We start from the raw sequence: 16,976 nt of genomic DNA, 5'->3' as shown, positions 1-16,976 counted from the left end.
TGTAGAGCCAAAAATGATCTTGGACTTCTGATCTTCCTGCTCTCACCATTCCCAGTTAACGTGATACTGGGGATTAAACCCAGCACCTAGTTCTGTTTTGTTTTGTTTTGTTTTTAAATGTATTTATTTTATGTATGAGTACACTGTCGCTGTCTTCAGACACACCAGAAGAGGGCATCAGATCCCATTGCACATAGTTGTGAGCCACCATGTGGTTGCTGGGAATTGAACTCAGGACCTCTGGAAGAACAACCAATGCTTTTAACCTCGAAGCCATCTCTCCAGTTCTGTTTGTTTTTTTTTTTTTTTAAGACAGAGTCTCATGCTGTAGTCAAAGATGGCCTGGAACTTACTGTGTAACCTAGATCCTAGCTACTATTCTACTACTGAGAACAGATACCATGACCAAAGCAACTTATAAAAGAAAGCATTTAATTTAGGGGTTCACAGCTTCAGAGGGTTCATGACTGTCATGGCTGGGGGCCATGGTAGTAGACAAGCAATGGTGGTGTCGTAGTGAGAGATCCTAAGGGCTTTTACAGTCCCACACCCTCCTTACAGCTTCCCCCTCCCACGGAGGACGGAGGGTCTTACAGCCCCCCCCCACCAGTAAGGACTTTTTCAGTCCCACACCCTCCAGGAAGGAGTGCTTCAACTTTATCTGGGCAGCCCCTGGAATGTAGGGGAAGAACCTTAATATATGACCCAGGTAGGTGCCAAGCAGTACGCCTTCTGGGGAGAAGTGTCTTATCTTTGCAGTCCTGGAATGTTGGGCATAGGTCCTTAGATGCAACCCACGTTGGCAGCAGCCAATCGATTTAAAAGTCAACTAAACCCACCAATGCTTGCATGCCTAGTCACCATTGCTGTAGCCCACCCATTACTAAGTGAATAAAAACTAAACTAATAGAGGGCTCATAGGCAACCCCAGTGCACTGGACTAATAAACCTCTTGCTTTAGCATCGGTCCCCAATGTCTCGTCTCATTCATGGGAACCTCAAATGGATAAGACTCAATTTGGGTCTTAGAGTAGAAGATGAGCACTTACATCTGGTGCATGCGTGCGTGCGTGTGTGTGTGTGTGTGTGTGTGTGTGTGTGTGGTATGGGCTTTTGAAACCTCAAAGCCCTCAATGACACACCTCCTCCAACAAGGTCACACCTAATCTTTCCTAAACACTTCCACCAAACTGAAGGAGGGGGTCAGATATCCAAATATATGAGCACATGGGGTCCATCCTCATTCAAACCATCACACTAGATGAGCCACACAATCATGGCAATCCTCTTGCCTAAGCTTCCTAACTTCTAGGCTTTGCAAAGCCTAGACGATGCCAGGTCTGCCTGCAGTTCTTAGCTTCCTGAAGTAGTTCCAGTTTCCACCTCCTGTCTCCTAGTAGCTTTCTCTACAGGATTAGGGTGTCTCAAATCGCTTTCCTCCTTTTGCAAAGTCTAATTCCAAGTAAGGCCAAACTCATGGTAAAAGATACTGAATTGAGTTGGGGGGGGGGAGTTTAACTCACTACAGCAGGAATCTTTCATGTACCACACTAACCGTAAGGAGACAAGGGGAGGGACAGCCATAGGCTGGAATTCAGGAGCATCTTCAGACAAGGTACTAGAAGGACCCCTTGACCTAAGAGGAGGAGAAGGTTCTTGAACATTTTGGGGCCACCAGAGTTGTTTCAGAAAGGACCTCAGGCCACATCCCCAGGGCTTTAACTGTTTTGTTTCTTGAGATAGGGTTTCTGTGTTTAGCCCTGGCTGTTCTGGAACTTGCTCTGTACCAGGCTGACCTCGAACTCGGAGATGCACCTGCCTCTGCCTCCCGAGCGCTGGGATTAAAGTTGTGCACCACCAGTGTCCAGCTTGACTATTATTTTTCTTTTTCGTTTTTTAAAGATCTATTTATTATATGTATGTAAGTACACTGTCGCTGTCTTCAGACACACCAGAAGAGGGCATCAGATCTCATTACAGATGGTTGTGAGCCACCATGTGGTTGCTGAGAATTGAACTCAGGACCTCTGGAAGAGCAGTCAGTGCTCTTAACTGCTGAGACATCTCTCTAGCCCGACTATTATTTTCATATCCCCTTTCTTGTTTTTCCTCTCAGCCCATCCTCCAGGGTATCTGTCCTCTCCAGGGAGTCCTTGCAGGGTGATCACCTTTGTGATTACCCCTCCCAACACACACACACACACACACACACACACACACACACACACACACACACCAGCCTTTTATCCGAGCAGTCTCTGTAGCCCGACTTACCCAGTGAGTTCTGGGTTGATCAGGGCTAAATAGCGCAAGGTCTTGTCTCAAAAACAAAACCACAAAACAACAAAAAACAAGCCTCTGGAGTGGCCTAAGACTTCCTACACCCTCCTTCTCTCCCCCTACCAGCCACTGTACCCTTTCTTCTCAGAATGCTGTTTTTTGCCTCAGGTCTTGGTCTGGCCCCTCTTTTTGGAACACCCCCGCCCCTCTATCCGCATCACCACCAGCCTTTTCTCTTCGCATACTCTCTGCCACCTTTCCCTGTCCTCATCCCTCCATCCAACCTGTATCCTGTTCAGTGTTGTTTCCACCCCATAGCCTGTGCTGCCGGCCCCCCCCCCCCCCGCAGTGATCTCCAGGATGTAGCTCTGCAGTATGCCTTTGAGCTTTCTGCACCTGGATTTCCCCCTCTGCCTTCTCTAGCTGTGGGACTTTCAAATGAGCCCAAGGTGACAGTCCAGGGACCTAATCAATACCTAAGGATAGGGCCAAGAGATGCAAGAGCTTCTTCCCCAGGAACCCTGATCGCTAGACCTACACAGCAATTCTGCCTCCGGTCCCCAGTACACAAGAACAGGGTGATTGCAGACAGATCTTACTCCAGCCCTACCCAGCGCCTCTATGGTTCTCAGCGTGGGTCTTTCTCTCCAGCTGTTTTCTTTTCAGATCTGGAGTTCAAAAGAACAACAGATCTAGGCCTAACAGCCCCAGGAAACAAAGCTGGCAGGCTGGATCCTGCCGGCTCAGCCTCAGGCCTGCGGCAGGCCTGCGGGGTCCAGCTTACCTCTCCCCGCTGGGTCCCAGGGAGGAGATCTCTCTAGATCTGGTTCCCCCGGACCTCAAAAGCCTGAAAGTCCTGGAAACGTTAGCTGCCTCCGGGAGAGGCCAGGCCAGTTCAGGACCCAGGACGGGGAAGGGAATAACCTGGTTTAACTGGACCTTTAAAAATGTTCCTAAGAAAGCCAATTCAGAGGTCCTCAGCCCTGCAGGGCAGGGCTGGCCTAATAATAATAAACCAACATTTGCGTGGAGATTTCATTTACAAAGCATTTTCTCGAAGGGGCGGGGTCTGGGAGGCTCCGGGGTGGCCCAATGGATTCCTCCCTGGGAGGTCACCCCCAGCCCTGGGTCGGTTCCACCCTCCGTCCAAGTTTACCATTGTGATTGCCTACGGGGTAAACAAAGGGCCCTTCATGAGACTGTTTCCGATTCTTCTGGCCTGCATTCCTTTTGCCCCCGCCCCCCTTCCAGGAAGAGCACACTTGGGGTTTGTCATTCAGTCTAGAAAAGAGGCTCAGAGGGCCTTGGAGGAGGGACCTAAAGGAGTAAGCGTTCCTCTGTCCCACACTCTCAGACAACCCCCACCCCGCCCCACCCCTGGGTATTGCTGTACATAGTAGGCTCACAGATGTGTGGCTATGTCCCCACGTATACAGTGGGAACACTGGTTTGGCAATGGCTCTGTTTTGTGATACACAGAGATAAGCAGGTGTGAGTCTTTGCCAATCCCAACCCCAGCCCCAGCGGATGATGGGGGTTGTGTGAACAGCGTGGGGGGTGTGGGGCCCTGGAATGCCTGCACCTGCATGTGGGTGGGAGGGCTGAGACAGCTGCCAAGCCACTGTGGTACATCCAGTCAGAAAGTCACCTGGCCCCTGGCCCCTTGAAGGTCCAGGTGACCTGAAAGAGAGAAGGACCAGCATCAGATAGGGCCTGGCCCCTTAAGCGCCCGATGGGCTTTATAGGAGCCACCTGCAGGGGTTCTAGCAGCTTGGAGTTTGTTTTCTGCTTTCCCAGTGAGAGACTCAAGATGGAGGAGATCATTGCGGGGCTGCAAGGGTTCACGTTTGCCTTTGAGCAGGATGTGGAATTGCAGAAGGGCACCGGGCTCCTGCCTTTCCAGGGCATGGACAGTGAGTGCTAATGGTCTGATTCTTCCCAGGTCCTCGAGGAGCCGTCCTCACCGACTTCCTGTCTCTCCCACATAGCTTTTGGGTCGCTCACTGTCTGGGATAGAAAGACAGATTTCTTAGCTTCCAGGGTTCCCTGCCCTTCCACCTCCTGTCTCAGAGTTGGGCTGAGTTGAAGTTGAATTTAGAAGTTGGCTCTGGGCGGTGGGGGAAGGGCTTGGGGAGAGGGTACAACAGCTGCTTTTGATGGCAGGCTGTGGCCGCTAAGCGTCTGAGAGAGGGCTGTGGTGTCCCAGGCCAACCCGAGCCACAGGGAGACTTCTTGCATAAACAGAGGAACAGAGGAACAGGCAAACAAACAACCAAACCCCGAAGGCTAGCCAGAGAGAGTCGTCAGGGGCCCACGCAGATGCAAGCCTGTAGGAAGCTTAGGTGGGACTTGCCGGAAGGCTCAGCTCTGTGAAAGCTTCCTTCTCCTCCGTCTCTTTCTCCTCCAGAGTCCAGTTCCGCCGTGTGCAACTTCTTCGCTAAAGGGCTCTGTGTGAAAGGTGAGTGAGTCAGGCCTGGGCTGGGCCAGGACAGAAATGGTTGTGAGGACCATGCTGGGTTTAGCCCGGGCCTAGGACAGAGTGTGAACTTGGTATCTGGACTAGGACAGTGCTGTGATCGAATCACAGTTCCGGTCCGAACAGACCACAGCAGGCCAGTACGGTTCCACGTGGAAGAGGTTTATGGTGGACGACGGAGATAACAGGAGGGGAAGAGAAAAAGGAGAGAGGAAAAAGGGAGGAGGCAGGAGGGTCTGCCTTTTCTTTAAACAGTGACGTAACTGCTCCCTGGTGAGGTGGGAGCTGAACCAAATGTATGGCCATTGCCATGGCAACAGTGAGCAGGTCCCTGTCACCTGCAGGTGACATCACTGCTAGAGGCGAAAGCGGTTCCTGCTACCAACAGACAGGATTCAGCCTCTGTCATGAGCAAGAAGCGAGCCACGTGTGGTTAGCACCACAGAAGTCGAATTTTATTCTGCCGAGGGGCACCACAGGAGGTTCACACTCTAAATTCCTAACCGCTGTCCTATTGCTGTCTGCTCAAGGTCGGGTCTAGTCTATAACAGACGTCTCTGATTCGAGCATCAGGATCCCGGAGGAGACTCTCCGTCAAGGTGTCATCCCTTCAGATGTGCAGAGCAGAGAGTATTGGTCGAAGTCTCTGCTCACATACCGTCCAGTGGGCATCATGGGGATTCAGGGATGTCCGTCCGGTTATCTTGAGGGAGTGATGTCACTGGGTTCTGGTCACCGGTGCGGCCTTGGGGTGGAGTGGGGATCCTGACCAAGCTATTTTTACATGTCTAAAAAGGCATCTGATGCTCATAAGGAGTGCAGTGGCCTCGGAGGGGGCACCCCACTGACATTTGTATAAGAGCAATGAGGGGCTTGCCTGGAAGGGGTCATTCCCTTAAAAATTTTTAAAAATTATGTGTATCTGTGTGTGGTTATACAAACATGGGTGCATGTGTCCTTGGAAACCAGAGGTGTTGGATCTGTCTAGAACTGTAGTTACAGGTAGTTTTGGGCTGTTCGTTGTGAGTGCTGGGAAACAAACTCAGGCCCTCTGGAAGAGCAGCCAGTGTTCTAACCACTGAGCTCCAGGACCAACATTCTCTTCCTGATGCAGGTAGTGATGGGTCCCGGCCTTTGGTCTGTGTTCTGAGGAAGCTTCTGTCCTCCTCATTCTTACTTAGCCTCCTCCCCAGGAATCACCACAGAAACCCATCAGTCACCCGAGGCCATTCCTTCTGTCCTTAGGTGACTGATGGCCTCAGCTGCTCAAAGATCCCCCTCCCAAGTTCCTCTCTCATTTGTAGTCTGAGCTACCCCCCTCCCCAGCTTCTGGATTGGGGGTTACTTGAGGTTCCTCCAATAGCAACATACAGTTGTCTGAATACCTAACCCCTAACAGCAGTGTTTCCCATTGCCCCTGAAGCCTGGCTCTGGGTTCAGGTGAAGAGATTCTTTAGGGGGCTGCCTTGGAGATACTGATATTCTCGGGGGTGGAGCAGAGAGGACCTGGAGCCTGTTGTTCCTGCTCTGGATAACTAGGTGAGAAGAGAAGGAGCTTACTGGCCATCCAGGGCTCTGGGAAACCAGAACTTTCCGGGTCCATTATAGACTTGAGAGAGCCACAGCTCAGAGAGAAAGCTGCTACTGAGGAAGGCCAGAGCACAAAGAATGGCCAGGAGTGTGTGTGTGTGTGTGTGTGTGTGTGTGTGTGTGTGTGTGTGTGTGTGAGAGAGAGAGAGAGAGAGAGAGAGAGAGAGTCATGCAGACAGGCCAGGGAGCATTCAAAGGGGATGATGTCTTTGTCACACATGGAAACAAACCCTGCTTAGTCACAGCCCTCCCTTCCAGTGACAGTGTCTACTGAAGATACTGAGGCAGTCAAATGGAATGTTTCTAGGGTCTGCCCATTGTTAGAGTCTCCTATTTCATGCCTGTATTGTCCTTTACTTGAAGTCATGAACTCATGCCAAGGGGACATGCCGTGGGTAGATCATTGCTTAGCACACTTTACGCTTGTCATCTCTGGCATGCATGTATGCATGCATCCGATGCATGGAGATGCAGGCCTGTCGTAACAGCACTTTGAAGCTGGAGGCAGGAAGGTCAGCATCCCAAGATCGTTCTTGGAAACAGAGTGAGTTTGAGACCAGTCCGGGATACATGAGAGAGAACCGAGAGAGACGGCTCAGCAATTAAAGGCACTGGCTTCTCTTGCAGAGGACCCTGGTTCAGTTCCCAGCACCCACATGACAGCTCACAACTGTCTGTAATGAAGTTCTAGGGGACTAATGCCTCTTCTGACCTCTGAGGGCTCTAGCATGCACAGTATGAGTATGTACATACATACACTCAGACACACACACACACACACACACACACACACAAAGTATTTTTTAAAGATTTATTTGATTTATTTATTTTATGTATATGAGTACTCTGTAGCTGTCTTCAGACACACCAGAAGAGAGCATGTAAGCCATCAAGTGGATGCTGGGAATTGAACTCAGGACCTCTGGAAGAACAGTCTTAACTGCTGAGCCATCTTTCCAGCCCCAGTATTCTTTCTTTCTTTTTTTCTTAAAATAAAGCCAGGACATTTCCCTCTCTGTAAATGTCATGAACTGGGCTGGGTGTGCCCCTGGGGTAAGGTTCTCTCATGGGAAAGGTGACCTGAAGATTCCTGGGGTTTTGTTCTGGGAAGGGGAACCCTGACCTTTAAAGATATCCTCTTGCCCAGCGTGGTCCTCTGACCCCTCTTCCAGCTCTTCCTAGGTTGTGTCCAGGTGATGGGACACAGATGACAGAGGTGAGAAAGAGTATCCTCACAGACAGGCCCTGGGGAACTCCTCCAGGCCAGTGTGGGCGGGACCCACAGCCAGTGTCATGTTCCCTAGGGGTGCTATGCCCACTTCGGCACGAGCAGGGTGAGAAGATGGTGGTGTGCAAACACTGGCTTCGAGGCCTCTGCCGGAAGAGTGATTGCTGCAACTTCCTGCACCAGTATGACGTCAGCAGGATGCCAGTGTGCTATTTCTACTCAAAGTTCGGTAATGCCCCTCCAGGGTTTGTGTGTATGTGTGTGGGGCGGATGGAGGGCTTTCAGGTAGGGTAGGAAATCTGGTAGTTGGGTGGGCCCCAGAAGTCCAGCCTTATCTGAGCCCAAGCTGTCTGGTTCTCTGAACCCTAAGAAGATAGAACCAAGGATGGATATGGTGGCGTACCCCTCTAATCTCAGCACCAGGGAGACTGAGGCAGGAGAATCAGGAATTCAAGGTCAGTCTCAGCTACAGAGAAGTTCAAGGTTAGGCTGGACCACAGGAGACCTTGTCTAAAAAACAAGAAAGGAAATTAAAAAAATAGCATTCAAGTATGGCGGAGCACACCTTTAATCCCAGCACTTGGGAGGCAGAGGCAAGCAGATTTCTGAGTTCGAGGCCATAGTGAGTTTCAGACCATCCAGAGCTCCAGGGCTCCATTGTCAAACCGTTTCAAAAATAAACCAACAAGGGGTTGGAGAGCTGGTTCAGTGGTCAAAAGCACTTACTATCCTTTGAGAAAAACTGGATTTGGCTCCCAAAACTCATATGGCAGCCCACGACTGCTCACAACTCCCATTCTCGGGGGAATCTGATGCCCTTTCCTGGACACCACAGTCTCCAGGCACACACACCAGGCAAGCATAAAAATGAGCCTTTAAGAAACAAATACATAAAAATAAACAAGAGGTGCAGAGCCAAGCCTGCAGTCTGTTACACTCAGTAGGACAGTCACCTCAAATGGAAAGGACTGGAATGTTCCCCACTCCAGGCCTGGCCAGCCCACACCCAGATGACTGTCAAGTTTAGCCTTTAACGAAGCACCTCCCTGTCCCTGCTGGGCCCAGGCCAGACCTCCCCAAACAAGATGCATCTGGTACCCGCACCCCTGTCTTCTTCCTACTCACCTGCTATTTCTACCTTTTATTTTAGATGAAAATGTCATGTTACCTCCCAAAGGGGAAATCCTACATCATTTGTTGGAAAGAGAAGGTCACTGTGTAAATAAAGCCATGAGTCTGGGCCCTAAAATTACCTTGTGTGGTCAGGTCTCCTCCATTGGGGCCAGGCTCGCTCCCCCGAACCCCCCTCTGTCTCCTTCTCTCTCTCCCTTCCTCCTCCCCATGGTGATTTCCCCGGACCTTTTTCCTTGGGGTGGGGGCTGTGAACTTACCCACCCGGGAGAGCAGCTTCCCAATAAACCTGCGTTCAATATAATCTAATTTGATTTGAACTGGCTCATTTTGCCTGTGGAGAATAACTTATCAGATGGGGCTGTGTATTATAGTTCCTAACATTGGGTACCTCGAAGTAGGCAAAGCCTTTCCCAGGGCAGGGGAAGTTCATTCCAGTCTCCCAGTGCAGCATCCTAGACAGCCTTCTCCAGGGAGCTAAGGCCTGTGGCAGTTCGAGAGGCTGCCCAAATGTCTTTCTAGAATAAGCAAAGTTGATCTGGAGGCTGGTCCCTTTAAAAGCCCCGAGTCTCTTGGTTTGATGATCAGATGTGATCTCGCATAGAGACACTTTTGCATGCAATTAATTTATGCGTAGATGTGCAAGCTTATGATTTGTAATCTAAGGTTTTGCTCTGGACAGTGGGTGAATACCTCTGATATTGCAAAAAAAAAAAAAAAATTATACATTAGGTGGTACATGCCTTTAATCCTAGAATTTAGGAGCAGTTGTCTTTAAAAAGTCATATGTGTGTATGTGTGTGTGTGGTGTGTGTGTGTGTGTGTGAGCCCTCTCATACCCCCACTTGCTATGTAGACCAGGCTGGCCTCAAACTCAAGAGATTTCTAAACCTCTGCCTCCCGATTGCTGAGATTAGACTCTAGAGGAGTGTGCCACTGTTCCCTACTTCAGTGTCTGCTTTTTTTTTTTTTTAATATGAGTACATTGTAGCTGTCTTCAGAGATGGTTGTGAGCCACCATGTGGTTGCTGGGATTTGAACTCAGAACCTCAGATGTGTAGAGTTCATGAGGAGATAAGCCGCAGGATGCGGCATCTATCCATTGTTGGCATCTGTGGTGGGCTGAGACTTGGTAGAGATCCTGATTTTTTTGAGGTCAGTTAACTTCTGTAAGCAATGCCTTGCCCATGCTCTGCAAGTAAGCTCAATAAACTCCCGGGAAATAAATGCACACAAACACTGTTGAGGCCTGGCAGCGGAGGAAAGTGCATTTGGTAATTGTCAGGCTGTGCAAGGCTTGAAAGGAATAAGGTCTTTGCAGAAAAGGCAGGCTGGAGTGTTGCTGCCACCTGCTGGCCAAAAGCTGGAACAGCAGCGTGCAGCCTGGACGGACAGACTTCGTTTTGAGTCCAGAAGAGTAAGCCCTTTTTGTGTGAGGAACCTTAGTGAACGGACATGGTACTTGCTTCTGAGGGCATGTTTGAAATGTGGTAAAGGAATAGCAGAACTCTTCCCCAGGTGAAGCATCGTCTCGTAGAACGCTATTCCCCCCCCCCAACCCTGGTTGAGATAACTCTGGAAGACCTTATGAAGTTTGTATTAGGGCCAAAGCTGTAGGCGATTAGGAAGGGTGAAAATGGAAATGCTCACAGGTTCTCCACTGAAGGGAGACGACAGGATGGATCACAATCCTCCATGTTCTGCAGATCTAACCTAAGATCTTGCTTAGCAGTTGCAGGCAGCCTGTGTTTCCAAGGCTCCCTCCTTGTAGAAATGCAGTTGGTCAGAAGTTAGTTTAACACGTAGACACAGCCCAGCCCATGCTCACAGCTAGCACAGTCCTTCAGAAAGGTTCCCTGGGTCCCAACTGGAACCTCTACTCTGTCCTTGGCATTTCCTCCTAAAAGTCCCTTCCCGGGGCTCTGGAAATGGTAGCGTGTTTCTAGTTGAGATAGATGACCAGAGGGTAACTTCCTCTTCCAGTCTTCCAAGGATGGTGACAAGCTGAAGACTGACTATTCCATGCAGGGAGGGTCAGGGTAAATCAGAGAGGGGGTGCGGAAGTGCGAACCTGCTTATAGACAAAGAATGATGCGCTTTTCAGGTAACTGCAGCAACAAGGAATGCCACTTCCTCCACCTGAAGCCAGTCTCCAGGCTCCAGGACTGCCCTTGGTATGACCAAGGGTTCTGCAAGGAAGGTGAGAGCTTGCTGGGCAGGGATGGCATGCCCTGAGGGAGGCGGGTGTTCCGGAGGGAGATGCCCAGCGAGCAAGGAGTAATATTCCCCATGAGGTTGGGCCATCTAAATACCCCAGTGGAAAGCCTCTCTGAGGTCATCCAAGGCTCCTATGCCTGTGGCGAAATCTCCTGAGACACTTGGAGACCCAGCCTGGTGTGGGATGCGACGGGCTTCACAGAGCAGGCTGTGGGATTCACAACGGGTGGATGATGTGGGAGCCTTGGCTGAGAAGCCTAGCAGAAAGTCTAGTTCTTGAGAGCTGCAGCCCTCAGTGCTGAATGCCACTTAAGTTTAACCCTTTCCCTTAGAAGGAAGGCTGTGTTCCAGGAGCTGCTGGGGGAAAGCTGCTTGAGCACACTTTCCAAGCTTCTTAATGCTGGGGGAAGGCAACCGATGGGGACGGAACCCTGGGCCTAGAGTATGGCCCACCCGTCCTTTGCCATAGAACCCCAGGTCCAGCCCTTTCCCGAGCCACAGTTTCTGCCCGATTCTCTCCTGGCTTCGGGGACATCAACGATGGGAAGATTTATCCAAATCCCGTCTCCAGTGGAGAGCCTACCGTAGCCTAAGCTTTTCTTCATGAGCTCTTCGTGCGCACTTCCTTCCTCTGGATGAAGCATTTGCCTTTTGTCTAGGTCCCCTGTGTAAATACCACCATGTGCATCGAGTCCTGTGTCCCAACTACTTCACCGGCTTCTGCCCCAAGGGACCAAAGTGCCAGTTTGGACAGTGAGTATGGTCCCTTTCTTCCCCAATCCAGCAGAGCGCTGGGCCCTACCTTCTGGATCTAGATCCTTACATAATTCCCTTTGCCCTCCCTCGGTGGGCGATTGTCTAGCAAGTCATCTCCCTAGGGACTTTTGCTGCTGCCTCCACCCCCATCCTGGAGGTCTGGGTGGGCTCCAGCATTCCCTGTTAACATGTGCTCACAATGGGGGAGGCATTTCCCATCACCACCTCTGCAGTCCTGTGCAGTGCCCTCGGGGCTCTGGAATGGGAAGTCTACAGCAGCAGACTGGTGCTGAGCATGCTAATGAGTTCACTCTAACACACACACACTCTCTCTCCCCGCTCCTGGCTCCCCCCCCTTCCCTCAGCCCTAAGATGAGTTCTATAGTTCATCCCAGTAATGTGAAGGTAAGTCAGCCCACACGAGGGCCTCCCTCTTTTGGCTCCCATACCTGTCTGTGCTTCCTAGCACTGCACTGTTCTCAGGCGACCCCACTCTTTCCTGATCCGCAGTAAAAGGCACATGTATGTGGTCCTGTGTGTATGGGGGGGGCACCTGCATGCAGTAGTTCCTCCCTGCCTCTCCTAGCCTGTCATGTCCGTACCTGGAGGGACCCTATGCTCATCTGGAGGCCCTTTATCCGGGAAACACAGGGTTGCTTTCCTTTCTTGTGATTTTCACTTCTCTGTGTATATATACAGATACATACTTGCCACCATGAATGTGTGGAGGTCAGAGGACAGCTTGTACCGACTGGTTCTCTACTGTGTCCTGAGGTAGAACTCAGGACACCATTCTCTGCTGCAACCGCTTTTACCAACCCAGCCATCCGGCCATCCCACACCAGTGGGTCTCACCGACAAAAAAAAAAAAATTAGGATTTGCTGTCCAAAGCCAGCTTTCTGAATGAAGACTGGCCATATATTTTCCTGGTTTCCTAGGGGCAGCCATATTGTCCCCATTGTTACCAAGCATCAGTGGAATTCACTTCGAGGGTCAGCCGGCTAACCATACTCCCCCAGCCACCCCTCAGTGAATCAAGGCGGGTGTTCCATTACTGAGCTACAGACTAGCTTCCTTAGCCTCTTGATGATGCTTGCTTTCCCTCCCTCTCCCCTCTCCAGCCCCTCTCTTTTAGAGATAGTGTCTATTTACCTTTGGTTGAGGCCTGGGTGGCCTGGGACCTGCTGTGTAAACTAGACTGGCCTCAAATTCAGAGATCCATCTGCCTTTGCCTCCCAAGTGCTGGGATCAAAGGTGTGCGCTACCACGGCCGGACAAGGCTTTTTATAGCTAGAGCGATGGGAACAGTTTTTAAGAGGTTGTGAGAAGGGCTTGAGAGATGGTTCGGAGGGGGTGCTGCTCTCACACAGACCCCCAGCTTAGTTCCTAGCACCCAGGGGACTGGATTCCTCTGGCCTCTGTAGGCACCTGCACACACCCGTACATACCCACAACACTTAGTTAAAAAAATAATAAGCCAAAATAAATCTTAGGCGGTTGGAGGGAAATGAGAAGGCTGTTGGGTGCTGTGGGATGATCCTTCAGGGCTCGGAGCAGCTTTATTGGGCCAGCATCAGCATCTCACACACACACACACACACACACACACACACACACACACACACACACACGTTGCCTTATGGTTTGAACGTGTTGTGATCACCAGCTCAGCCCCAGGCCGTTTCTTCTGGGCAGTAGTGTTGGGTGGGGCCCATTGGGAAGTCTCTAGAACATCCTCATGGGACTGGATCCTGATGAAAGCGGCTGTCGTGGAGTTGGGCTTCCCGGCTTCCTTGCTCACCGTGATCTCTCTGCATGTACCTGTTCACTTGGAGCAGCACAAAGCCCTGCCCAGGCCCAGCAGATACGGCTTCCAGAAATGGGAGTGCAGATAAACCCCCCTTTTTAAAAGTAAGTTACTGAGCAGACAACTTCTTCCAAGGCATACGTTTGGTAATTAAAATTATAAATAGAAGATGTAGAGGCAGGAGTTTCAGGTCAAGGCCACCTGTGGCTACATTAAAAAAAAGATATCTATGTATTTATGTATGTATGTGAGTACAGTATATCTGTCTTCAGACACACCAGAAGAGGGCATCAGATCTCATTACAGATAGCTGTGAGCCACCATGTGGTTGCTGGGATTTGAACTCAGGATCTCTGGAAGAGCAGTCAGTGCTTTAAACTGCTAAGCCATCTCTCCAGCCCCCCTACCTCCCTCCCCACTACATCTTGAGCTGGAGGCTAGCCTGGATTACATGGGATATGGTCTCAGAAATAAAACTGTGTGTGTGTGTGTGTGTTTGTGAGAGAGAGAGAGAGAGAGAGAGAGAGAGGGGGAGAGAGAGAGAGAGAGAGAGAGAGAGAGAGAGAGAATAATCAAGACATGTCATATGAATTTACCAAAGAGCTAATTGAAAAAACAGATATACTGGGACCAGCAAAACAAAGCAACTCCCTCAAAACTATCTCATGTCAAAATACAAAAACCAAACCCCTAAACCACAGAACCTTATTAATATGGGTATTTAGGTGGCCATGTCTACACAGAGCATCTCTGCAACATGGTTTCCTCCTAATTTCATTCTATCTGCAGCCTGTCAACCAGCCATGGGATCCAACAACTTCTAATGGCAATGCTCTGGTGTTCCCTTCCCAGTCAAAGCCCAAGGTCCACCATCAGAAGAGGTGGAGCCTGCCTCAGGCCTGCAGCCCAAGGGCTCACCCTGCACCTTAGGTAGGAGAAGGAGACCTTGGGGAGAGAGCACTTCCTTGTGCTAAGGTTCAGGGACATGAAAGGAGAGAACAGAGGGCCTGAGGGGACGGTGCACACCTTTAATCCTAGCATGCAGCAGGCAGAGTCTGGAGGACTGTAGCCAGTCTGAGGCACATAGCCTTCACAGACAGACAGGGCTACAAAGTGAGACCCTCTGTCTCAAAAAAAAGTACCTACTCGGTGTGGTGGTGCATACCTTAGATCCCAGTACAGAGGAAGCAGAGGCAGGTGGATCTTGGAGTTCCGGATAAATTAGGGCTGTATAGTGAGACCCCAATTCAAGAGAAGTTGAAAAAAAAAAAAAAACCAAAACCTATCTATCCATCCATCCACCCATCCACCCACCCACCCACCCATCCATCTATCCATCCATCCACCCATCCACCCATCCACCCACCCACCCACCCATCCATCCATCCATCTATCTATGAACCATATCTTTATGAGGTTGCCTGTAGTCTGTCCTGAACTGTGATCTTTTTTCTCTTTAACCAAACAAACAATCAGAGATCAAGGCTATAGTTCAGTTGGTAGAATGCTTGCCTAGCAGGCGTCAAGGGTTTGATTCCTAGCACCTGGCATTATGGTGCATTCCTATTAGCATTAAAAATGGAGGCAGGAGGCCCAGAGGTTCAAAGTCATCCTTGGCTATATAGAGGCAAGTCTCTGCTACATGAGACCTGGTTTCAAAAAGAAAATACAATCACAGCAGAATACTAGGCAAGAGAGCAGAACCCTTTATTTTCTTGTATGATTGAACCTTTGAAAGTCCAGAGCCACTTTCTCCGAAATGTGGGAGATGAACGTGCTTCTCTTTTGGGTCCAAATCTTGTTATTACTTCCAGTTTGGTTTCAACCCATTGTACTCACAAGGTTCTCCCATGTCAACCTCCTGATCAAGATCCCCGTGAGGCTGGAGAAGCCAATATATTCTAGAAAACCAGAGACCTTTCTTCTGAGAACCTATGAAAGGTGTGACCTTACCCGGACAGTGGTGGCACCCATCTTTAGTCCCAGCACTTGGGAGGCAGAGTCAGGCAGATTTCTGTGAGTTGGAAGCCAACCTGGTCTACAGAGTGAATTCCAGGACAGCGATGGCAGAGAAACTCTGTCTCAAAAACCAAAAACAAAACCAGCATGACCTTAGCTTTCTCCTTTTTCTTCAAAACCCAGACCACCATGCCAGCGAGCAAGCTGTACCAGCTGGAGCCATCAAAACCTAGCCTGTAGTGAGGGAGCTGAAAGTTCTCCTAGTAAAGGGCTCCAGGGCCTTGCCAGGGTACTCTACCCAGTGGTCCAAGAGCCCCACGCCCCATCACCCTAATGAGATACAGGACGCAGAAAGAGCTACTCCACCTGGCTTATTTATCCTACACATGAACGAGATGCCAATAATAAAGCAGGACCAGAGGTCAGCTGACTGTGGAAGGGAGGAGTCATTCATGAGCCAGGAGAACAAAGTGCACTTGAAACCATGAACTCTACAAAGTCAGTCAGTCACGGGTATCTCGTGCTCAGCTCCCACGCTCCGGGTCAACGGCCTCAAGTGCTCCTGAGAATGGGCAATCCAATCAAACAGTTGCTTTTAGTTTGACAGCTGTTTGCCCATACAGCTTATTTATACTCGAGAATATACTGTGTTTTCTGTGTAGTTGCATTAATTCCTTTCTTTGATGCTGTGAGAAAACATCCAAGTTTGGGGTGGGGGGTGGGGTTGTTCTGGCCCGTGCTCTGAGAGGATACTCTCTATCATGGTAGTAGCGTGAACTGGCTGGTCATGCTGAATGCAGTCAAGGAAGCACAGAAAAAGAAGCGGTCAGCTCCCTTCTGGTTTCTCTTTTTAAAAATTCAGTCTGGGACCACAGTACATAGAGACAGTATACCTGCATCCGTGGCCTGTCTTCTCTACTCAACTAAACCTCTCCGGAAATAACCCTCACAAACACACCAAGGTCTATCTCCCAGGTCACCGCAGCCAAGCTGACACTGAGGATCAAACCTCACGGGGGATTAGGCAGTGGTATACAGAAAAGGCTTATCTTCCTGAGGTAAGGCAGTGACCAGGATAGTAGCCTATCCCGTGACAAAGCACACATAATGCTATTTAATCCACTGGGAAGGAGTGGGCAGTTAAGTGGACTTTTTATAAGATTATAGAAAAAGGCCAGGCAGTAGGGGTGTATACCTGTAGCCCCAGCACTTGGGAGGCAGATCTCTGTGAGTTCAAGGCCAGCCTGGTCTGCAGAGTGAATTCCAGGACAGCCAAGGCTACACAGAGAAACCGTGTCTTGGAGGGAAAAAAAGTATAGAAAAAGGCAGCCTTCAGAAGGATTAGATGGAGTATGGTTGTCAGGCTGAGGGCTTTGCTGAGGTGATGTTTACCACAGGCCCAGGGGGCAGTGTTACTGGTTCCAATACTACTTCAAACCACCCTAAGATGCTAGATTACAGCTCTTCGCCATGTAGGAAAACTGCCTCACTTCCCTATTCACAAGCAGCCCTACCACAGAGCTGTCCCACA

The 16,976-nt window shown here is 50.1% G+C and overlaps 1 protein-coding gene across 1 annotated transcript; it reads left to right on the top strand.

Annotated features, from left to right (window-relative positions):
* Nucleotides 1–4,090: 4,090 nt before the first annotated feature.
* CPSF4L (cleavage and polyadenylation specific factor 4 like) lies at nt 4,091–15,810 on the top strand (the record flags this gene model as incomplete). Its single annotated transcript, XM_080923128.1, is given in 8 exon segments — nt 4,091–4,193; nt 4,688–4,738; nt 7,651–7,803; nt 10,810–10,905; nt 11,582–11,675; nt 14,276–14,416; nt 15,629–15,639; nt 15,642–15,810. Coding segments are annotated over 8 exon segments (693 nt in total). The 3' UTR covers nt 15,686–15,810.
* Between the last annotated feature and the right edge of the window lie 1,166 nt (nt 15,811–16,976).

The sequence above is a fragment of the Micromys minutus genome (genome assembly GCF_963924665.1).
Source record: "Micromys minutus genome assembly, chromosome: 10".
Taxonomy (NCBI): Eukaryota; Metazoa; Chordata; class Mammalia; order Rodentia; family Muridae; genus Micromys; species Micromys minutus.
This window is presented reverse-complemented; position numbering and strand designations above follow the sequence as displayed.